The sequence below is a fragment of the Nelumbo nucifera genome, chromosome 4, assembly GCF_055504915.1.
Source record: "Nelumbo nucifera cultivar China Antique chromosome 4, China Antique-T2T, whole genome shotgun sequence".
Classification (NCBI taxonomy): domain Eukaryota; kingdom Viridiplantae; phylum Streptophyta; class Magnoliopsida; order Proteales; family Nelumbonaceae; genus Nelumbo; species Nelumbo nucifera.
Genome location: NC_142652.1, coordinates 73,258,640 through 73,283,994, shown reverse-complemented (window position 1 = coordinate 73,283,994; position 25,355 = coordinate 73,258,640). Strand labels below are relative to the sequence as shown.

Genomic DNA, 25,355 nt, shown 5'->3' with positions numbered 1-25,355 from the left:
CAAAAACACTTTCATAGTATATTTAAAAAATCAATTTTAAGAAAGTACTTTCATGAAAGCATTTTTACAAAAGAACTTTTACAAAAGCACTTTTGTAAAAGTGCTTTTGTAAAAGTACTTTTATAAAAATGCTTCTGCAAAAGTGCTTTCATAAAAGTTCTTTTGTAAAAATGCTTTCATAGAAGTGCTTTCTTAAAAGTGCTTTCAAAGGGTATATTTTGAAAATTTGAAAGAAAATGAAGGGCAACATAGTCACAAATGCTTATTTAAGTGATTATTAGAGAAAAAAACTACCAAACACCCAATATAAATAAGTACTTATTTTAAAAAATAAGCACTTGAAAAAGTTGGGTGCCAAATGCAAATAAGTGCTTATTTGAATAAGCAATTATTTTTAAGCATTTATTTTTAACTTAAGCACTTCCAAACATGGCCTAAGCCACACTCATGCAAAAAACTTGGACTATATGTTTTCTTCTAGTGTTTTGCCTGCTAATGCTCTTTCATTTAAGACTATTGATAAATCTTGTTTGGCTTGTTGCTTTAGTAAAAGCCTTGTTTTGCCTTTTACATGGGGCCCGTTTGGCACGTCTTTCCACACGGTCTTTTGGATGTTTACAAGCCGCGAAGACCGGTTTTTGGTCTATTTCCATTTGGCATGCAGAAGATCTAGCCACCAAAAGACGGAATGCCAAAAAGATGCGAAAGACCCATTTTGGGCTGATTTCGAGAAGCTCCAAATGAAGCTTATCGCGTCTTTTACGTTTTAATCTCGCGCGGAAAGATGTGCGTCTACCAAATGTGCTTCGGGCTACTCAGATCTTCATGCAAAAGCTCAATGCGTTTTTTGCATATTAGAGCTACCAAAAGATCTTTCCAAAAAGACGCGCCAAATGCGCTCATATTCTTTTAAACATGCATTTGTTCCTTTTCATATTATTCACAATGATGTTTCATCGTCAACTGTTATTTGTCGCTTGAGATATATATATTTTATGTGTGTTCATTAATGATTGCACACAATATATTTTATGTTGTATAGTACTATTAAACTGATTCAATACCACTGCACACGATATTTAGTTTAATAGTACTATACGATCCTACAATCTAATTCAGGGGGAGAATACTTTGATGAAGAGCATGGTGAATTTCACAGTTACCTTTCTTAGTATGGCATTTTATCGCAAAGATGTTGCCTTGGCACTCCACGGCAAAATGGGGTGGTGGAGCGCAAGAACCATCACATTGCTAGTACACTAAGAGCACTGTTACATAATTCTCATGTCCCTTTTACCTTTTGGGTGAAGGCAACCAGCACTGCTATGTATCTCATTAATTTACTTCCTTCTTCTATTCTTAAGAATTCTCCTTTTCAAGCTCTTTTTCACCACTCACTTGACATATCCATGCTTCATGCTTTTGATTGTATATGCTAAGTGTGCATTCATGAGATACAACCTCGAACATAAGGGATTTCTTTGTTATGATCCCAAGGTTTATCGTCTTGTATTTCTCATAATCATTTCTCTTGAAAACATATCCTTCTTTAAACATGTTGTTAAGTTCCTACACCATATTTCTCTATTTTACATCATTTTGGTTCTACAAAGTATCCAATTTCCCCCATGCCTGTTTCCCCTCCATCTTTAGAACCATAGCCCATGCATCTTCCGTTCATTACCTCTACTATAAGTTCTCCTCCTTTTATTGACTCGCGTGCTCTTGTTTCCTTACATTGCTCCACCTGTATTTCTTGACCTCCTAACCACTATAACTTTTCCCCAAATCAAAGCTCCTTGTCTGATGTTTTGTCCTCCACAGATATTTTGGAGACTTATCAATAAGCCATGGTTGTTGAGTGTTGGAAACATGCTATGAATCCAAAGATTCAGGCCTTAATTGAAAATGATACTTTAAATCTTGTCCCTCCTCCAAATGCATCTATCATTGGCAATAGATGGGTTAGTTAATGAAACACAAATTTGATGGCACCTTGGACAGATACAAAGCTCGTCTAGTAGCATAATGTTACAAGCAAGAGTATGGCATTGACTATGATGAAACCTTTGCCTCAGTGGCCAATATGACTATAGTTCGTCTTCTTTTGGCCATTATTGCTATTAGATAGTGGACTATGCATCAGATAGATGTTATGGATGCTTTTCTTCATGGACTCTTATAGGAGACAATGTATTTGAAACCTCCCCCTGGTTACCATGATAATTTTCACTTGGTTTGCAAACTCAGGAAATCACTTTATAGGCTCAAACAAGCTCCTAGGGCATGGTTTGAACATTTCTGCTTGGTTGTTTTGGAAGTTTGTTTTCAACAGAGTTCTTTTGATTATTCTTTGTTTACTCTCAAGTGGGGCTAAGAATTAACACTCCTTTTGGTATATGTGTGATATCCTAATTAGTGGGATGATGCGGATGTGATTGATAAATTAAATCTCTTTCTCAACAACAATTTCAAAATGAAGGATCTGGGGTTATTCACTTATATTTTTTTGAGTTTAGAAATTCAAAGCTCGTTTCAAGGGTATTTTGTCAGCTAATAGAAGTATGCTTTTGATCTTGTGAAGATGGCCCATCGTACAAACTTTAAGTAGGTTAACACTCCCTTGGAACTCAATCGGAAGCTAAGTAAGGATGGTGGTGAATTGCTCCCTGATGCCACTCTACATTGGAAGCTTGTGGGCAATCTCATTTACTTTATGATGATTAGATTGGATATCTCCTATGTTGTTAAGCAATTTGTTTCTACTCCTCGTCAGCCCCAATTTTTAGCAGTTCTTCAGAAAATTTGTTATGTACGAGGAACGATATCTCATGATTTTTCTTCCCATCCTCCTCTCATTCTCAACTTCGAGTCTATGCTAATGCTAATTGGGCTGGCTGCCCTAACACACGCTGCTCCACAACTTCAAGTCTATGCTAATGCTAATTGGGTTGGTTTTTCTTCCCATCTTTCTTGGTGATTCTCTCGTCTCTTGGAAGTGCAAGAAGCAACAAACTTTGTCCAAGTCTTCCATTGAAGTGGAATATTGCGTCATGTCCTCTATTTGTAGTGAAATAGTGTGGCTCAAAGCTCTCTTTCGTGATATGGACATTGATCATTCCTCTATTTGTTGACAACATGAGTGCCATTAAGACAACATCTAATTCTGTCTTCCATAAACATACGAAGCACATTGAAGTGGATTGTCATTTTATCAGAGATCTCATTGTTTGTGGCCACATTTCTCTTCCCAATGTTTCTTCTGGCATGTAGCTTGTGGATCTATTCTCCAAATATAGATACCAGGCCAAGCATATCTTCCTTGTTGACAAACTGTTGCTTGTGCTCCAACATCAATTTGAGGGGGAGGGTAGAGGAAAGGGGTAATTTTGTCCTTTTATGTTTCTTTTGTACCATATTATGAGTATAATACGTATACTGGACACTTCTGTACTTTATTGTAACTCATTCTTTCATGTAAGGGCAATATTGCACTTTTGGCCTCCTTAATATAAAGTGTTATTTCTTGGTTGGGTCGAGCTCTCTGAATCAGCCAAACAGTCTTGGTGTCTTCTTCTCTTTTCTCTCTTCTCTTAGCCTTTAGGCTAACAAACAATATTTTTTGAAAAACAAATTTACTTAAATAAAGAAAAATATAAAATATAAATAATATTTTAAATATGTTTTTATATAAATAATATAAATAAACTGAATTCTAGATAAACCAGAACCAAAATTTTTGGTTCATTTTCGGTTAAAATTGAATTTTAATAATGTATATACTATATTATATATTATAACATATAACATATACAAAAACAAATTTCATTATATTACATATTAATACATGAATAATATATTATATTATAAATTATATGTTACATATTACGTATTATATACCAAAGTTCGGTTAATTCGATTTATTTGGTTAATCAAATTTCTAATTCTAAAAACTGAAACCAAAACTTTCGGTTTTAGCCAAATTATGCTCACCCCTAAGGGCAGGGCGAGAACTTTATTCCCTAACCCCGACCCCAACCCCAGTTGGAAATCTCTATTTATTCCCATTCCCGTCCCTTCCCCACCAAAGCAATCCCCATCCCTAATGGTACCACAAAGTAACTTATGGTTTCACAAAATTGACCCGTACTTCTTATTTTGGAGTTAAAGGGTGCCGAAGTACCTGGCGAGGATGGAAAAATTGCCATCCCTAATGGTACCACAGAGTACTTATGGTTTCATGAATTTAACCCATCTCAACTATCGAATCAAAGCCCCATTTCACATAAGTCATAATAAGGGGAAAATGTAGAGACCTTAAGCATAGAGGTGTAAAATAGGTTGTGGCTGGCATGGCACATCCCGTGCAAAGTGCGGGCCATGCCATGCCGGCCCGCAGGCCATCTTGGGCCATGCCACCCTCTCTAGGGATAATTGGGCTTGGGTTGAACCGGGCCAAACTATTTCTTTTTGTTTTTTTTTTACATTTTTTATTTTTTCATTTCTTTGCTAAGTAAAACTAAAATATTTAACTTTCCTTTGGGAACTATTTGAAAAATAAAAAATCTAACAAAGAAATGAAAAAAAAAAACTTAACCAAATAAGAAGTCAAAAAGACAAAGACTCAAAGTGAATAACAAATTAGAAGAAAAATAGGAATTTTATTTCATTTAAATTTGAATGATACAAAGCATACAATAGTTGGATGAATGAAATATGAAAATTGGAAAATGGAATAAATTAATAAAATATAAAAAAATACAATATAGTTACAAATTGCAAATAAAAATTACATTATTAAAAAATCAAATAAATTAAATAAAATTAAATTGTTCATGACTTTGATCATTTGCTTCAGGTGAAACATCAAGTGTAGTGTCATGCCCTCCTTTGTCTTGTAATCAATCTTCATCATCTAGCCAATATTTAAAACAGATGCACATCTCTAGACTTTTATCATTCATACAGCTTCTCTTGTCATCCAATACCCTAGTACCTGCACTAAAACAAGACTCTGATGGGACTGTAGACACCAGAGGGGTTAGTAGATCACATGCCATGGCGGTGAGTATTGGATAAATTTTTGCATGTTCACTCCACTGGGATAAAATATCAAAATTAATTGTTCCCTCCGAGGTGAAAAAAGAATCACCTAAAGTAGACAAATTTGCTTGTAAATAAAAATTAAGTTTAGTAAATGAACTTGTTGTCGAGGCAGTGGATTTTTGCCTCTTATTAAATAAAAAAGTTTTTATCTTCCATTACAGGATTCAAGTTCAGAAATGGAAGATGCAACTATACAAGTTATAGAATATTTATTATTCCCTATTACTTAGATTCATATAAACCATATATTTCAAATAATAAACTATTAATTTCTTCTTTTTTATTTCCAATTTTTATATTTATATTTTCACAATATGTTTCAAGTAAAATATCTAAACCATCTTCCAAATCCTAGGATCTAAATTGTAGCTAAGCAATAAAGAGGAGAAGTGTTCTCCCAATATTTTTTAAATTTATTTTCCATTATTTTAACAATATTTTTAAATTGTGGATTGTTTCTATATTTTGCAAAACAATCACTAATCATCATTAATTGATAATAAATACCTGATAATTCATTAGTTGCATCATAAAAATGTTTTAAAAAATCTCATACAAATTGACATATCCCAATCCTCCTCAAATATAATATCAGTAGGCATTTTTGGATTATAAAAATCACTAAAAATTTGTTTGTGAGAAATACAACTTTCTAACATAGTATAGGTAGAATTCCATCTATGTTTAACATTTAATATAAAATGTTTATATTTTAAACTATAATTTTGACATAAATACTTAAATTCTTGTTTTCTTGCTCCAGAACTTTTAATATATATAATACAATTTCTAATTTTAGAAATATGTGTATAAATAATATTTAAAGAATCCTAGATACATAAATTTAAGATGTGGCATACACAAGATATGAAATAATTTACCATTTAAACATGGTTTTAATTAAGATTTTAAAATATTTATTGTTGAATCATTATTACTAGCATTATCAAAACTAATAGAAAATAATTTATTGCCAATTCCATAAGCATGCAAAGTATTTAAAATACTTGCAACAATAGCTAGGGCAATACGTGGCCATTCAAGCCTAGTAAAACTTAAAATTATTTTATTTAAAAGCCAATTTTCATCAATAAAATGACTGGTAATACAAATACAACTTATGTTAAATTTAGAAGTCCAAATATCAGAAGTAATTGCAACATTAGAATTAAGATTTGATAACATATAAATTAAATTTTGTTTATATGAATAAAAAAATTTTAAAGCATCTAATCTAATAGTATTCCTAGAAACTTTTTTAAATTGTGAATTTACAGAATTATGTAACCATTTTTCAAGTTTAGTATATTGAGCTAACAAAAATGGTTGTTCATAATGTACAATGTATTTTCCTAATTCTTGCCTCATTTTTTCTTGAAAATATCTAAAAGGACCAAAACCCCTGCACAATTTGTTTTTTTTTTTTTTGTTGCTTTATCTCCCTTCTTCTTCTTCATTTTTCTCATGGGTGAGCAAATGTCTACCCAAATGGTTAATACCATCAATGCTACAATAGCTAAAGTGTGTCCTACATTTATGGAAAATAGTTTTTTTTTCCTTCCTCTAAACCTCCTCTATTTTAAATATTTTCTAAACTGGGCTAATCAACTTAGTGGCCTTATTTTCTTTCCCCCAATATCAATACTAGGGGTAGAAGTTCCATCAATATAAATAGCATCCATATTGGTGCTAATACTACCATACTGCAATTGAATATCGTTGACATTGAACATGTTGAGGAATTGGTTTTGGGAGGAGTTGGCTATTTTTTAATTCTAAAAAAATAAAAATTAATTTAATTGCACTTACCTGGATTGCTAGTTCAGAATCCCAACTTGATTTCAACGATTGAAGTCTTTCAACTCCAAGAGTCCAAGCCTCCCAAATTGCTAACTTGAGAGTTGAGATACTTGAGCTATTGAGCAAGCCTTCTTCTTGTTGAAACTTCAATAAAGTTGAGAATTGGAGAGTCAGAGAATGTATGAGAGATTGGGAGATTGAGAGATTGAGACTAGGGATGGCAATTTTGCGAGAATTTTTGGGTATTTGAACCATCCCAACCCTAATATGACCCATTTATCAAAACCCTATAGGGTTTGGGATTTTAGATTAAAACCCTATAGGGTTTAGGACGGGTTTGGGTTTTGACTTTAGGGTATCTCATACCCGATACCCAGGATACATAAATATGAACCTATTATATTATATATCATGCACAAATTTATAAATTTTAAGTACTAAGATCATTATTCTATTATTAATATTTATTTGTATAAATTTCTTGGAATTAAAATCATGATTTGATGTAAATATGATTTTGATAGATTTTTTATTTCATTTAGTTATAAAATGCTAATTTTAAATATTATTTTTTTATTTTTAGTTGGAATTGTTAATCACATATATGTATTGAATGTTTTGATGAACACAAAAGTTAATAAAATCTATTTTATTTCATTACATGAAATAAATGGCAAGATGGCTTAGTGGCTTAAAGTAGTGGTAAGAGATTTGGTGCTATTATTAATTGATCTAGGTTCAAGTCATACTATAAGTATTAAGTAAGTTTTTTTAGTAGAAAACGTTCGGTCAAGGGGCTTAATGGGTTTGGGAAATTGAGAGGAAAAGTGAGAATTGTTGAATTGGTGTGATGAGAATGGTGGAGGATAAGGTTATTTATAGGAATTGAAAATAATTCAATTGCCCAAAATATCCTAAAAACTAGCCATTTTTCAGTTGTTGGGAGGGGTATTTTGATCATTGTAAAGTTATTTATCACTTTACCCAAAATCCCCCCCTCCAAACTAGCTATTATATAGCTGTTATGGGGCATTTGTGTCATTCTTTCTCCCTACAAAACCAAAATACATAAATACCCCCCTATATAGCTATTTATAGCTATCGAGGGGTATTTCTGTAAAAAAAAAATCTGAAAAGTTGGGACCCCAACGACTAATTCATTGGATGGCTGAGCATGGCTCACTACAGGCCATACCGACCCATGAACCTAGAACCCCAGGCCCAAATGGCCCGAGCTATCATACTAGACCTAACATAACCCACGTACTATCGTACCGTACCGATTATGACGGCACTGCCCGATTTACACCTCCACTTAAACACAAATAAAGATTTGATTGGATCCATCATTTGGTGGGTCAGAATCCCATCATAACGGGGGAGAGCTAACATGCTTAATTTTGGCTTTATTTCAGCATTTGGCACGCTGAACAGAGAAGAAACGCGTAATAAGAGAAAACAACAAATAAAGGTCAAATCAAAGCTGATGAAATATTAATTAAAAATACAAATACATTAGAGAGAGGGTTGACATTGGAAAGTTGGAAAATCAAGCGGGTGGTTTGTTCAAAGACCAGGACCACCTACCGTTGTCCATTGTATCTGGTATAAAAATGGACCTATATATATACATTCTTCATCAAAACAAACTGACGTTTTGATTCAAAGCTAAGGCACCCAGGAGGACACCAGAGATTCGAGATGAGTCATGAAACTGAGAAACTCGTTTAAGTAATAAGGGGGATGAGTTGAGTACTCCATTCCATGTCTGCCCACAGTCATCTCTGATTGGCCCATAAAAACAATCCATTGGGGTGTCCATTTCTGTAGGCCCAAAACGTCTACTTGAGCTTGATTTATCCAGTGTAAAGTTGTGGGGTGGGCCTACTTTCACATTTTCATAAAAGGTCAAAAAGAAAAGAAACAAACAAAAGGTTTGGGTGGATAAATGGTAGCAAATTGGATAAATCCAAGTAGTGACTTTGTGGCCTAGAGTTTCAATTTTGTAGTATTGTTGTGGGCAAATGCGGCCCAGAGTGGCAACATTGGATTTATTGATTTGTATGGCGGCTCAACTCATGCAACTTGCAGTTCGTTCAGGAGGGAACATTAAAATAAAATAAAATAAATAAATAAAGAATGGAGGTTGTGATTGTCAAACAAGACCCATCGACCCTCTAGAGACAGAGAAAGAGGCTCTACAAACAAAAGTCTTGAGTCAGAAATTTATAGGCTCAACTGCGTCTCTAACGAACGTAAGCTGTGAGCCCATTAGCCCATTTTTCAGGCCCCTCACCAAATCCCACTAAGTCGTTTACTCGGAACTTGCAAGTATATTAGAACGTAAATTCAGCAGATTGACCCGTCTTCCTTGTATACTATTTCTTTTTTGTCCATATCTGATGAGATGTGGTCATTAGTCAAGGCACTACCCCGTCCACTCTCTCTATCTTAGATACAAAAATGTGGGACCAAAAGCTGTTTCTCGATAATTATCTCTCAAGTGTATTTCTATTTTCATGATCTATATATTTTTTTCTCTCATTCCATTTTGTCTAGGCTTGTTGTCGGATAGCTCAATTCAATGCTCAAAACAATGACACAAGTCATTAAGGTCGTGTTTGGTACCATTGATGTTTTTATCTAAATATTCCGGGGTTGATCTCTACTGAAAGATTTATTTTGTCACATCATATTCAGTTAGACTGAATAGACTCCACCCCGAGGCCTCATATCAATTATATTCAAGTTGTCACTTAAATCCATATCTTAACCAATCATATTAAAATCTGTTTATTTTTCATTGATTCATATTTAATAAAGTGTACTTTCATATTTAACAAAAGAACAGTAACTTAACCTAACGAGTTCCCTATAGTCTTACATATACATAATCCAGCAATCATGGATTACATGATTGACAGTAGTTGAAGAAACGGTAACAGTTGATGCCACTCAACTATCTGCAACGTACTGCATCATTCGCTGCAACAGATATCGTACCATCGTCGGACTTGTTCATAGCTCAAATTCTCAACGCTGTGGGCCAATTATAGTATGCATCCACTTGAGACGTTGAATCCTATTACCAAAGAAATCAATTTTTTTTTTGATGTTAGGGGATGAAAAAGGATTCCTGAATTGAAATCTACATGAATTCATGGGGTGCCCGCCATATTTCCTTATATGGCATTCTGTAGCCACATGAACTAGCATCGTCATGTGTTTGGAAAGCTTACGGAAAGAGAGCAGTTTGAAATGAAATGAATAAGACGAGACATCAAAAGATGTATTCAGGTCGATCGATCCCAGGGTGGATTTGAAATCCTCCCTCCACCAATATCAAAATATCTAATCTTGTCAGTAGCTTGCCACTAGTGGAATTCTATGTTGAGCATTTCCCCAATTCGTTACGGCTGGGGAAGATATACTAAACATGTAAAGCCCATATGCCTGAGTGGGGCATCCATTAATCATCTCTTGTTTACTTTCGGTGTGAGCAGTGAGCTTTCACGCAAGTAGTAAACGAGACCAAATCAAGGTTAATGCCATTTTAGGTGATGTTTTGGGCTGATGCTCATTACTCTAACGAGATTTTTCAAAATTTATTGGTTTTTGAGATCAGTGAGTTGTGTGAAATCTTAGAAATTGATTTGTTTGATATCATCGTTGTCATGTCATCTGATTTTTCAAATATCAGTTATGAGTTTGTTTGGTATTGATGATTATTAGCAGTGACTTTGGTGTTTATAGATAGCTAAGTTTGGTTGTAATGTAAATGCAAATATGTACATTATATTGCATATTTACCCTTTTTTCGGTTTATGAATATAAATATGGTTCATATTTTAAACCATTTTTGCACTCATCTTGTTTGTTTGAAATCGGTTCATTAAATGCTCCAACTAGAGGTACAGTAATTCTCTCTTCTCAGAGTGCAAAAGTGTTAGAAAATACAGTTTTGATCTGATAATCATTATTTTTTTATATATCAAACAAACGCGAACCGGAGTACATAAATTCCCCGGTTCGGCGTTTGTATTGCAAACAAACGAAAGTTTCGAAACCATATAGGAACTACCTCCTTTATCCATATCAGATGTGGATTTCTGACCGATTTGCTGATTTCTAAGAAATTGGCCAACAAAACAGCTAAATAATCACCAATGTTAAAATCACTGATGTGAGACCGATGTTTGAGAAATCGGCGTGATCCCAAACACCACCTTAAGCTCTCGTCAATACTACGGCATATATGAAGACCACTGAAATTCTACTGAATTAGTTGGTTATATGTTGATCCAGAGAACCAATATGGAGAGTTGTTAGTTTTATTATCATTTATGGCATGTCGGTATCGTGGTTCAATCATTTTCATTTTTGGACTCTCTTTTTTTTCTTCTCCATTCATTGCTTGTAATCTAAGCGAACAATGTGGGGGGGGGGGGAGGATTGGATTGTTGCATGGTCGCACAAGCAATTCTATTTCTTCGACATCTCCAAAACAATGCGCTGGTGAACCAGGTCTAAGTATTCAGGTTATTGTCAAATCAGCTAGAAATTGAGACACGAATGCATCCGCACACTATCTATATATCCTCATATATACCAAATTTTGACTGCGTTTGGAATCGATGTAAAATGTTATTGGTATAAATATTTATATCACTTCTATTTTGTCGATGTTTGAAATAAATGTATAATCATGATTGACGTAAAATTTCACTCCAATTCAATTTTGCATGTTTTTGGATGAAGCGAAGTTTTACATCGTAAACTAATGTACATGTTCATTAAAGCAGAGTTTTACATCGATTATCAATGTAAATATTATACCAACAAAATCAGTGAAAAACTCTAGTTTTCTCATCACAATTTTCAAAATTCAAACGATTACTTTATTAACAGTTCAATCTCAGCACAATTTTCGAATTTTAAACAATTACTTTATTATTGTTCGATATAAAACATGATCGAGTAAAAAGGATTAATTATCTTGTCTTAATCAGGTTTAACCAAGAAAAAAGGTTCAATCATGTACTTCACTTAAAAGAAGAATCGAAAATTTTTTTGGGAGTCTCTATAGCATGTGAAAATAACATTTTTCTTTCAAACCTCTGACCCGATGTCATAAAGGAAAATGCATGCCAATACAAGGGGAAAGGTGTAGTCACTGTTATAATTCCCATATGTACGCATGGTTTGAATTTATATATTGGTTGACCAAAATGAGGTTTTTAAAATTGGATCAGATAGGAAACTGTTTTGGGTATAGTTATAGGGTCGAACAGTCTGATCATTCGGTCTAAATGGATACTTTTAACAAAAAAAAAAAAAAAGAATAAAAAAACGGCCAAAAACCATTATTCAAGTTGATGGTTCGACGGTTTCAACAAAAAGCGATTTTAGAGTAAAACGGAACTGGTTAAGTGATTGATTTTTGGTTTTGAAAACAGTGGACCGAAATTTTCATTGTATAAACATTGTTTGAATCAATGTTTTCAAAACCCACCTAGAACTGAAACCACTTTAGCTACCTGTTTTTGGATTAGTGGTTCAATTTAAAAAAATAAAAAAATAATAATAATTAAAATAAAAAAAATAGTTAAAATTTATTGTTTGGGTTGAATGGGTTGATGGTTCAATTACGCAGGTTAGTAGGTTACTGACCAAATCAATAATTTTTTGTCAAGAAAAAAAATTTAGGATGAAATGAAACCAATTACCTAAACAAATCTTGAACCAAACGCCGATCATCCAAATCAAGACGATTTTAGAACACTGGTTTGAATTTTAAATTTTACAAGACTTGACATAATGTATACATATTAAAGTTATAAATAACATGCAATAATGTGAACTGTCCAACAGAATACTAAAGGTCAGGCTTAACATTGGATAACTGGTCGTTGCCGTTTTGACTTGATTGACCACCCAAATTTCTTTAGCCATATTTATTGCCACATTTGCTGTTATTTTTATCATCTCCTCTCAAGGTGATTGGGTGGGAACCACAGACAGCTTGGAACATAAATAGAAGCATGGTTTAGTCATTTCTTTAGTGAGAATATTTGCTAGTTGATGCTTGTTAGGAATATACTTGACATTCAACAGCTTTTGAAAACTTGTTTCTAAACAAAATGATAATCTATTTAAATAAATGTTTTGTTGGAATGTGGAATGCAAGATTATAGGAGAGATATATGGCATCTTGGTTGTCACGTTACTTCCTTTTCTTCATGGAGCTATACAATGGGGGTAGCTCAATCTCTATACCCATAACGTTTCAACCAATGGGTGTAAATTCTGATTTTCTTTTTATTTAAAATTTTACCTTATTTTGTTTGATTCTAGTACAAATGACGTAAGATAAGACCTGAAATTAAAGTAGAATAAAATAAAACTGAAAACAAAATTAAACTAGAGTTTGGATTCTTTTCATTTGCACTACATGCATTTGCAAATAAAATTGCATTGCAATCAAACGTAGCCTTAGGCTGTATTTGGTTGCAATGCAAATAAATGTGCACTGATGCAAAACTATGGCAGCACAAATGATTTGAGTGTAAATTCTGACCTATTTTTGTTTCAAATTTTAGCTTATTTTGTTTGATTGAATTACAAATGAAATATATTAAGACATGAAACAGAATAAAGTAAAACACAAAACAAAATTAAATTAGAATTTGCACTTGCACTTGCACTAATACAAATAAAATTGCACTGCAACCAAATGCAGCCTTAGGCTCTCTTAGTTTGGAAGGGGTACAAACAATCGGGATATGTTTCTTAGTTAGAATCGGAATAGGAAGCAACAATAGAGGATGAGGACTCATGAATATGAAGATCATAGTGGATTGTGCACTTTTTTATTGTATTTGACAGTATGATTTGCTAGCCCATAGGCTAAGCAATTACGAGATCGAGATGTATGAATAAAACTGCTTGATACAAAGCCAGAAACAAAATGCCTACATTCTAGAATAGTAGAATGTAATCTCTAAGGAGGGTCTGCACCCGAAGAGAGAATATGGATGATGTGTTTTACATCACTTTCAATGATGAGAGCCACAAGGTCCATTGCAATGGCACACCTCATACCTTCCAAAATTACTAAAGCTTCAATTTTTGCTGGGAAAGAACAATGGAGGGGAACACATCTACTCAGTATGAAATAGTCATTGTGATCTCTGATAATATGCTTTATAGCATATTTAGCGTATCGATCAATGTGGGGTGTGCATGAACTGACATACCTTGTTTACTACATATATTAGGTTTGGTTGAGTCAATGATAAGTATAAAAGAAAGCCAATTGTGGCTCTCTGTTTTGCAATGATAATTTGGCATCAATAGTAATCGGTTTATGTTGTGGAAAAACCCAAAAAAACATATTTCAATGATATCCAAATAAAAGTAAGACAGAGATAAAGAGAAGCAAGCACAAATAACACACAGATTTACATGATTCGGTTTATAATTTTCGTTCACAGACGAAAGAGAAGCAAAAATCTACTATGTAGTCAATAATAAAAAAGAAATATAAAATTGTACACTCGTAACCTCACTCACAATTCGGAGTATGTTATAATCCATAATTCAATTTACAAACATGAGAAGGGCATGTGGGATCCACAAAACCCGGTGACTACTTTGTAAATACATATAGAAGATTGCCATGCAAAAAAGAATTTTACACGTGTAATTGATTGAAGCTTTGTTTGTCTGATATTGCCATTCCTAGAACTATGCTTATTGTGGTCGATGACACGCCACAATGAGCTGTCCAACAAAAATGCTACAAGTTAGACTTCAAATTAGGTAATTGGTTCTTGCCATTTTGACTAGGTTGACCACCCAAATCTCTCGAGCCATTTTTGTAAATATTTTCCATATCTTTATCATTCCACATTCTAGCATTTGGCTTATTTCATATTATCTTTTAGAAAAACTGTTATAAATCAAAATAAACTTAAAACATGTTTGAGAAGAGTAGAAATACAAAATATATGCAATGCGTCTAAACTTTACATTTGCATTAATGTACATATTTGGTTTTTTATACTCCTTCAAAATTGAGCCTAATAAAAATACAAACAGGTTTTACACTATAAATATTTGAATTTGTACCCCTTTCCTGCTGAGTGTCACATAAATGATAAAATCAACAATTGTGAAATGTAAACGAGGTAAATTTGACCAAGTCAGTTGGTAACGATCCTAGGAATGTTTGAGGTGACAAATAAGTATTAGCTCAAGATGTAACTCTGCTCATTCGTCTCCCTGTCACACCTTGCCACTTCTTCAAAATAAAATAAGGGGTTTTTATCATTCAGTCCACCCCTAATTTTAGCTTCATCCTACAGTTGGGGATAGGTGCCAGTTCGGAATTGATGTTAATTCATGGGTAGGTATGAATATGGGTATTATTGGTGGAGGTATTTATAAATTTGAATTGTTGTAAATCTGAATTCAGAGGTGGAGTGCAGTCTAAAAATCCTATAAAATAATTCATTCTTCCTGGACTTTAGAGTTTAGACTCCCTAGTTGAAATCTATAAACCCCTACCTGACCCGGCTAGTAAATATTGGGGTTTTTATCATTCAGTCCACCCCTAGGTGGAGCTACCAGTAGACTAGGGGTGGACTGATGCCAGATGCAAATTAGATTTCTGAGGGAGATTGCAGTCCAAAAATCTTAATAAATATTATCCCATCCAAAATTCAGTGTAAAAGTACACTGAAGACATTTTACGTTGAACCATATATATAAGTGACTGTTATATTTTGAAAATCAGTGTAAAAAAGTGTAAAGTTTTTTATCAATAAAATCGATGTAAAACATTATTCTTGATAAGGTTTTACATCAATTCACAATGTAAAACTCTACTCCACCTAAACAGAGGCAGAGCCAAGGGAGACCTAGGGGAGCCATGGCCCCTCCTATAGCCCAAAAATCCCCACTGTTTCATGTAAATTTCCTCCTCTCCCATTTCCCAATCCAATGGGTTGCCCCCCTCCCCCCACCCCCCCTATTCCCTCGTTAAAATTTTCTAGCTCCACCCCTTCATCTAAATGTCACTAAATTTAAACTGGAATGGAATTTTAAATGCAGCCTAAGTAACCTGGTTTCCTTTGACTACAGTCCCACCAGATATCTGAACGATGATGGGTCCCGCCAAGTTTCCTTTGACTACATCCTTAACTCTTTATCAGTTTATTGGGTGGTTAAATGACGGGGGATGAAATGAGCAGACGCAACATTCCTAAGTGCAAAAGCCCACGTGGGCTGAATGGGTCCCATGTTTGACCGTCCACGGTCCACACACAATACACCGTCGAGAAGACTGAAGAATAAAGAGAGGAGAGTCGGCTGAAATTTGAAAATATCGATCCATTCAGTGTGGGCCCGACGACAGTAACGTGGATGTGGAGGAAAGGCTAGTTTTCGATCGAGGTTTATGGATGCCAGCTGTTCATTCTTTTTATATAACGATTTGATTAGTTGACGTGGCATTGCCTGCCATGTCTGCTCTTTTTCTCTCTCTCCTTTGTAAGAGAAAAACGTACGAATTGAAAAAAGAGGTGGCTGTTTCAATGGTTGCGGCTCCGCTCGAGGGAGTCTTCTTCTACAGTTGTATATATTAAGTTAGATACGTGGAATCCTCATAACACCACCCTCACGCTCACTTGGGGACCACCATATAAAAGTCTAGATTCCGCCGCCATTGCTCCGACTCTCTTTCCATCACGTTTTTTAATTTCTATTTTAACATGCCACCTTTTTTTTCGCACCATAACTTTTAATTTCTATTTTACCATTCCAAGGGTCTGTTCGTTGAATGATACGGAGAATCGGAGCATTCACTGTATCCCCCCTATTTATACGATGCGTCTCGTCAAATCAAGTAATAGTAGAATTTCACTTATAAAAAAAAGAAAAATTTTAATTAACACCCTGTAATTTGGGTCTAATACCATTTTGGTCCCCGAATATTATAATACAATAACCCAGTATTGGCACTTTGAAAATGTGTGAATCTAATCCCTATTGTTAACCTAGCATGTGAAAAAATAAAAATATTTTTTGGGTATCATCTAATAGGTTTGAGAATATTTGAATAATTCTAGCTTTAGGTGTGTTAGTGCACATCTTTTCGCCAGGACCACCTATCTATCCTATCGGGCTGGAAAATAAAATTTCAATCACAAATACCGAAAGAAATAATTAACACCAAAAGAAGATGAAAATACATATACCTCTCTAATGCAAAATGTTCTCAAGGAAAAACAATACATAAAAATGAAGGCACTCAAACATTTGCTTTTCTAGTTTATTCATTGGATTCCACTTTCACATAAGCTCCTTATTGCATGGATCGGTTTTGGGTTGGATTCCCTCCAAATCAAAATCCATTTAGATGGATTGGACAGTCCATCTAAATGTTTTGTTCACTATTGCTTTGGTTTGGGGTTGTTCACTATTGCTTTGGTTCAATCATAATACTTGAGGAAGAAGATGATGAACAGTGTTTTGAAGGATAATTTTGATATTTTTAAAAAATTTAAATTGCACATGCCATCACGTGTTATACATAATTGATGGCTTGTTAACAGTAGGTATTAGATTGACACGTTTTGAAAGTTCAAGTATTGAGTTGTCACGTTTTAAAGTTTAGGGACCAAAGTGGCATTAGGCCCATAGTACAAGGTACTAATCGGGAATTTTCCCTAAAAAAATAATAATAGATTAAGGAGGTGTTTGTCAAGTCTTTTATTATAGTATTTTGGATTTTCAAAATTTGGTCTTTCTATGTTTAGCAATGAAAGACAAGAAGTCATAAAGACTTATGCCCTAAAAAGTTTATAGAAAACCGAAATGACTAAAAATTTGGAAGCTTCAAGTCTTACATCACTTAAAACTTTTCATTTACATGCTTTATAGATCATGGTGGAGTAGAATACTTACTAAAGGGTCTAGATCTTCAAGGATAAGGCCTCAAAAGCTCATTACATCTTTTGGCCATCTAGAGTAAGATACTTACCATAGGTATTGTTTGACAATCTTTTGGCCATCTAGAGTAGGATACTTACCATAGGTATTGTTTGACAAGTCTTTTAAGAAATATCTTTTGATGGTCCACATGGCCAAAGAATATATTGAGCTTTTAGAGTCACTTGTCTTTAAAAATCAAGATCATTTAATAAGTATTTTAGGAGGTATTTGATAACACTTTTCAGACATTTGGCATTCTAGAAAACTTGCTTTTCAGACACCAGATGTGTTTGGATGTGTGTTTGAATAGATGATCTTAAACGAATTTTTAGATTTGAACTAGTAAGACTCGAGCTAGGCATTGACATGGTTAGACACGTTTCAGACCTGGCCAAAAGTCCAAAATAACTTTATATATTTTTAAAATGACTTGTTATGCCCCTCTTTTAACTTGAATATGAGGCCATTCAAACTCTTCAACTTGAACGGGAAAGGAGATCCACCGCCCTCGATCTCTTTTGATATTTTTTTTGGCATTGTTCATCTTCTCCACTTGACGCAACAACGAACAAGCTTCTACCTCCCCCCCTCTCTCTCTCTCTCCCTTCTTCTTCTTCCCCAACGTTCTTCGCATCCTTTGCTTCATATCATCGTTGCTGCAACTCTTAGCAATGGTGGTGCCACCCATGCCTAGTCTCTCTCTTTTCCATTCCTTATTCCTCTTCCCTTCGTTTTCCATCTTTTCCTCTCTCTCTCTCTCTCTCTCTCTCTCTCTCTTCTTCCCTTCATCTAACTCCCCTGTTCTCATCGCCCCTTTGACCTCATGGCTCCCCTGTTTATCACCGTCACTCTTCCACCACTACAACTCTTTGGTTTCATCTTGGACTTCTACTAGCATGTCAATTGCTATGATACATTTCAATCACCCTCAAGAAAATCAATGGAGTTTAGGCCCTTCGTGAGGAGAGTCCAAAACCTTAATCAATCAACCAATACATCGATCTAGTGTTTCATTCCTGTTCGTCATTGATGATTCACACCATCTCCAACCTACATCACAATAGCATTTTGGGCGAAATCTCAAATCCTAGTTAGATAAGTGTGGAAGACCTGGAAAAAAGTTGACCCAACCCAACTCAAAAAAACAATGTTAGGGTCTCATATTTAGCTACCCGAATGTGAAAATGACCCAATCGGACCCGAAAAAACTGGGTTGGGTTGGATTGGGTTGGGTCATGGGTCAACCTGCTAACCCAATTGTCAAGTCTAATTGGGATTATTTATGCATTGTTAGAAGTTTCCACTCTTTAATTTTTTCTATTTAGTCTTTACTTTTTATTGTTTACTCTTTAAATTGTTAAATGTTCAAGTTTTTTTATTTTATATTTGGAATTTTAAGGTTAATTCTTTTAATTTTGACATTTTTCATGTAATTTTTCTTTATTTTTAAATTTTAATTATTTTTTGGGATGACCTGAATTGGCCCATGGGTCAACCATAACCCGAAAATTTAGGGTTAGGGTCAAGCATTTGACAACCCAACCCAAAACTCAACCCGACCCGAAATCAACCCAAAGTACCTTGACCCAACCTGAACCCGACCCACCCAATCCAATTGCCAGGTCTATGTGGAAGGAATAGTGATTTTATCTTCATCAATTATTTCCCTCATTTCAGCATAGAAACAACAATGGTTTTATCTGCATCAACCATCTCCCATTGCAGCAGATCCCATTCCTTGGCCACACTACAAATCTGGTAATCTTCGGAACTTATCTCCATATTCTAAGTTTTGGTGCGGTTGTCTGATGTCATCAATGAGAACCGGGTGATGGCACTTTAATGAATTTGAGTTTATTATTGTCAATGTTATATGAATTCTCTGCTAAATTTCTGGTATGAAATCAGTCAATTGTTAGCAGTGATTGAGGTTAGAGGCAGTGGTGAAGCTCTCCGCAAGGCTATGCTCTACGAGACCACTAAACTCAAAATTACCAAATAGTATATTTTTGGGGTAAAATAGTAAATTCAAGGAATTTTAGATGTTGAAGGATTCACCAAAACAAACAACATTATCTATTTAGAGCCTCTAAAAATAGAAAAGCATGTATACTACTTTTCAGATTTTAGACAAATAATATCTTTTTAATTTTTAAGATTTCTGATATATCAAACACTAACTTATTCTGTTGTGATCTACATGACTGTTAAGTGAAAGATTTTAGGCGTGAAAAGATGAACAACCTCATTTAAAAGCTTCTTGATTTTTGGCTTTAGCGAGTTTTCTGGAAGGGAAAATCTATGATACAAAAAAGATATGATATGGAAAGAGTTTTGATCAATCAAAGCCCATCCATGAATTTTGATAAATGACACTTGATTCGCTACCATGTTTATGATTCCAATTTATTGGTCAATTGTTTTTCCGATATCATATTTTTTCCATATCATAGTTGAACCCTTCTGGAATACAAGTATTTTCAGTTTTTTTTTTTATTACCGAACGATAAAAAAGACCAAAAATTGATCTCTAAACTTAGGGTTCAACTAAGATATGAAATCCAAAAAAACAACTGACCAATAAAATGGAATCATAAGCATAGTAGTCAATAAGGTATTATTTATCAAAATTCATAGGTAGGTTTTGATTGGTCAAAGATATATCTTTTCTGCATCATAAATTTTTCCCTAAACTTAAAAAAGAAAAGCAAAAAAACTTTACAAAAAGACTTGCCAAACGCCTAACATGAGACGCCCGAACACTGTGCGTTGTCTATTGTATCATCATACTTATTATGGACTTATTAAAACACTGTGTGTGTTGTCTATTTTCCCATCATACTTATTCTGGAGTAATTGATAATTATAAACATAAATAAATTGATAATGCGGGCCCTCAATCCATCCCAGCCCCAGCCCATTGGTTTCAATCAATCACAATTCACACACAGAGAATAGAAAGTTAGAAGCAAACAAAAAGCAGCTATCAGGTGACCATACATTCCACTCACGTGATCAAAGAGTCATTGAAGCAGATAAGATCAAGTTAAGCTTTTGCTAAAAGCCATCGCTAATCAGTGACTAGACCACTCTCCGACCACTGGGGTGATGCCACCTGTCCCAGTCATTTTCACTTTACTTTTCTAATGCATATTGGTAAAGGTGGAGCACTCTTCTTAATCCGGTTCATGCCCCATGGACTTCGCTTAAAAGAAGAAATTCCACTCACTAATAATTATTATACACAAATAAATTTATTCAATAAGATGTGCAAGAAAAAGCTGGAGCCGTGGAGCCAAATTATTCACAAAAAAAAAAAACATTTAATATTAAATTTGGCAAGGCTTCTAAAATTAGATCAGTACAAAAGTTAATCCAAAAGAATGAGATTCAAATATCTCAAAGTACATAATTTCAAGAAAAAAAAAAAAAAAAGGAAGAATCCACAAGATAAAAGTCTAAGAATCCACAATTAGGTTTCCCTTCTTCCAATATCCCCTTTGTATCCTAATTAATTCTGATTTCTCTGTCTTGTAATTTTTTAATCTATGTTCTGCTTTCTTTCTACACATTTTCCTTCATTGTTTGGAGCTTTTGTAAGCTAGCTAATACTAAGTAGCCTATTAGCCTACTGTCGCATGAACCAAATATCCTCAATGTTCCACAAATTGTCCGATGTGTCCCCATCGACCAACCACATGTTGTTCTGATCGATGGCTTGGAAATCTAACCCTTGGTTAAAGTAACCAGTGGGGCTAGTTAGGGATTCCTGATAATTAACCTGGGAGGCTTGGAAATTGTCGACGTAACTGTTGGGCTGAAGAGTGGTATAGTAATCGGCCAGGTCCGAAACCGGGGATACTTGAGTTCCTATGGAGTCTGATGAACCGGCGGTGCTCGAATTCTCAGGGGTGAAGCTGGTATTAACTTGGGCAATCCCGACGTCATTGTTGCTCCCCGCAGACGGGACCTGACTCGCCATGATGTCGGAATTGTCACCGTTGATGGGGTGATAGGCGACAGTGGCGGTGGTTGTCGTCGTCGTCGTCGTCGTATTGGCGGTCGAAGAAGCTGCAGCAGCTGCCTGGATTCTCTCGACCAACCTCGGCATCCATAGATAACGCATGGTGTCTTTGAATTGTTTGCTGTTCACGTCACATTGGAGTTGCTTTGCGTGCTTCTGAACCCTTGTTCTCCAGTAGTTTTTGATCTCGTTATCGGTTCTTCCTGGTAAGTATTGAGCGATTTTAGACCACCTGGAATCATTCCCGGAAACAAAGAAAGTAGATTAGATTAAATGACACAAAGCAGTCAGAGAAATAAAACCGGATGATACTAAGATGGAGATTTTGTCAGGCATACCGATTCCCCCAGCGAGAATGAAGTTCGAGAATCAAAAGCTGTTCCTCAAGGGTGATGTTTCCACGTCGAACGTCCGGGCGTAAATAGTTCAACCATCTTAATCTGCAACTTTTTCCGGTTCTCTTCAGACCTGTTTCAAGGAAATGGGGTTAGATTCGAATTCAAGAAATACAACAGAAGGTCCCATTCTTTTTCTTTGTTTAAATTTTGGTAAAGTTTTCTGAGAAGCCCATTTTCCCACGGTTTGTTCTTCCTTCTGTTGTCTATTGTTCAGTGATAGGATATTCCGACATATCTATGGTTTGCTATTGTTTTAAATGGTGTAGCCAAATATCCAAATTGTTTTACATGGCTTTTCTATATTCTAACCCAATCTCATTATATAAAAACAAAGGTCTTTTGTATGTATATCTTTTCATATAGCTTTGTTTGAGCAAAGGACCTTTGTTTTTCATCGAAATTCTGGAAAAGAGAAAGAAAAGATGGAAATGATTATTAATTTCTTTCGTGCTTTCTTTTCTTTTATTGCTCGTCGGTTTCGGCTCTAGAAGCTCTTGGCTTTTAAACCAGCTGCAGGCTTGAAGACCCACAACTCTGTTTTAAGACAGATACATAGAAAAGAGAGATGAAAAAAAAAAAAAAACACTATAAGAGCGATCCGTTTGGATGGTATTTTACCTGCGCACCGGGCGAGGGAGTTCCAGCGACCTTCGCCATGATTGGCAATGTAATTGATGAGTATGAGATCCTCTTCGACAGTCCATGGACCTCTTCGAAGGTCCATCTCTTCTTCACTCGAAGTTCCAGAGATGCAACCTCTCCCGTTAACATCCATTCCCTCAAAATGGAGAAAGAGTTCGTTGATTGACAGCGAGAAGACCAAAGGAAAACGAGTGTCTGTTCTGTATCCGATTGAGAGAAGTAATGAACGAAGAATGGGAGAGAAGGGGAGGAGAGAGAGAGAGAGAGAGAGAGAGATGTGAATCAGACTGGACTAATTTGGAGGGATAGAGAGAAGTGGGGAATTTATAGATGGAAGATGGATGGGAATGAAAAATATTAAATAGGGTGGGCATCTGGCATGTGAGAGAACACGCCGCAAGAGGGGATTAGATTAATTTATAAGAATCAATAAAACCTGTTTAATTAACTATTAGTTTAATGCTAATAGTGACTAGGATGGTTTTGAACTTTGACACTTTGACTTTCAGGCCGCGTCTCTCCGACTCTTGCTGGGTAATACCAATTAACAAGCTTTAGCCTTGGTGGGAAAATGGTTTCTTTTAATTAGTGGGTAGTACAATTGTGGTCCTCCTGAGCTGCACGAAATCGGTCCGGCTGCGCCTTTCTTGGACCGCCCAGGTTATTATAAGCTAAGTTAGCTAACAGAGCTTAGTATGCAATGAAACCGGAGAGTTCAAATCGGAGAACAAGTTCACTTGGTGAGGTGGCATAAGGATCATTCCTTGTTGTTGGACTTGGACGTGGGTGAATGAAGTCAAGCGGGATCTGCTCCTCACAAATGAGTGCGCGAAATGTTCCTCATGCATTGTAGAATATGCGTGTGAGGCACCAGGGGCGAGGAGCAGATCCGGCCTCAAAAGAAGTGCAGCGAATGGATTTTGAAAGAGCAGTGTAAAACATAGGGTTTTTCTGGATCTGGGGCCGTCAAAAGAGAAAAAGGACGGACAATGGAAACAAGGTTATATGTGGCCCTGCAAGGAGTTTTGGTGTTAAGGCTCGGCGGTGGAGCCAAAGATTCATGATGGTGGTGGCCATAGAGCGGTAGGCCATGCATCAATTGGGAGCACTGAATTTGAATGAATACTTTTTAATTAATTCTGTCATTCACTTATCAAACGGGGCCCATTCAATGAGTTCAAATCAGTACCCTTCCCGCAATGTCCAACAGCACATCCTACCGTGTATTGGAACATCTCTGGATGATGAGCATCACCGGAGATATTCTCAATACACAGCGGGATGTGCTGTGGGACGTTGTAGGGAACTATATTCTGGGGACCTGATTTCTAATGCAAGGTGGAATGTATCTGTGAGGTCAGTGTATGTATAAAGAGCAGACTGGTCTCCCCGTTCAATTTGGATGACATACATGAGAAAATGTATTTTAAGTTTGCAAAAGTACGGGCAGGCTTAATGTAGACTTCTTAATTCCATTGCACACATAAACATTCAAAATGCCTGTCCTTGAATTGACATCAATTACTCCAATTGTAATTTGGGCCTAAAAATTCTGATTCTGAGCTGAACTGTCATTCTCTCTTTAACAATGCAAGATAGATTAGGAAAGAGAGAGAGGAACTGTTTTTCTTTTCTATTATTTTATTTTTAATTTTTCCTTAGAACAAAGATTTCCCCAGGTACTCTTAATTTCTCATTTTGAATGAATTTTTTTTTGGGTGAATTAAGTTTTCAAAGAATTTAAGTTTCTTGTCAAATCATACATTGTAAAAAGATAATTTCTTTTCCCGTGTTTTCCTGCGATGCAGTATTAATAGATCGGGTTCTGAAATTCATGATCCAACGACCCACTACTACGATAACCATATATATCTAAATTTACGATGAATGTCCCATTAGCTCTAGGCCCATTGATTGGTTGAGTATTTATTTGAGCAACTGTTTCGCGGGTTTCATTTGCTTGGATATAAGTAAGCTTCCAGTGTTTTTGTGCAATTCACATTATTATTCAGATAAAAAAAAAAGGTAGAGAGAGAGTGTGTCATTGGTGTGCCGGTAAATCATTTATCCATCTCAACAAAGTACCTGATAATCTCTGGTTTAATGTGAAACCCAATATAATTAATTGTATATGAAAATGGATTGTGGTCAATTGCCCATTTGATCAATTTAACCTCCCAACTAAATACCGGCAAACGAATGGGGCCTTAGGTGAAGGGACCCATTGTACAGACTCTTTTCTAAGAAAATGTTCTAAATTATATATTTTATAAAATATAAAAAATAACAAATAACCAATCGAGAAAAACATATAAAAACACAAATAAATAATTGAAATATTTTAATTAAAAAATCATTTACAAATTTCAAAACTTTTAATTGTATATTTA

General features: G+C 35.2%; 1 protein-coding gene across 1 annotated transcript; it reads right to left on the bottom strand.

Moving 5' to 3' along the window:
* Positions 1 to 21,208: 21,208 nt before the first annotated feature.
* On the bottom strand, positions 21,209 to 23,257 carry LOC104611222 (transcription factor MYB108-like). The gene is made up of 3 exons (XM_010278188.3): positions 22,942 to 23,257; positions 22,264 to 22,393; positions 21,209 to 22,157 (listed from the first exon to the last, which is right to left on the bottom strand). The coding sequence occupies exons 1-3, from the start codon at positions 23,096 to 23,098 to the stop codon at positions 21,530 to 21,532; spliced, it is 915 nt and encodes a 304-aa protein (XP_010276490.1). The 5' UTR covers positions 23,099 to 23,257; the 3' UTR covers positions 21,209 to 21,529.
* Between the last annotated feature and the right edge of the window lie 2,098 nt (positions 23,258 to 25,355).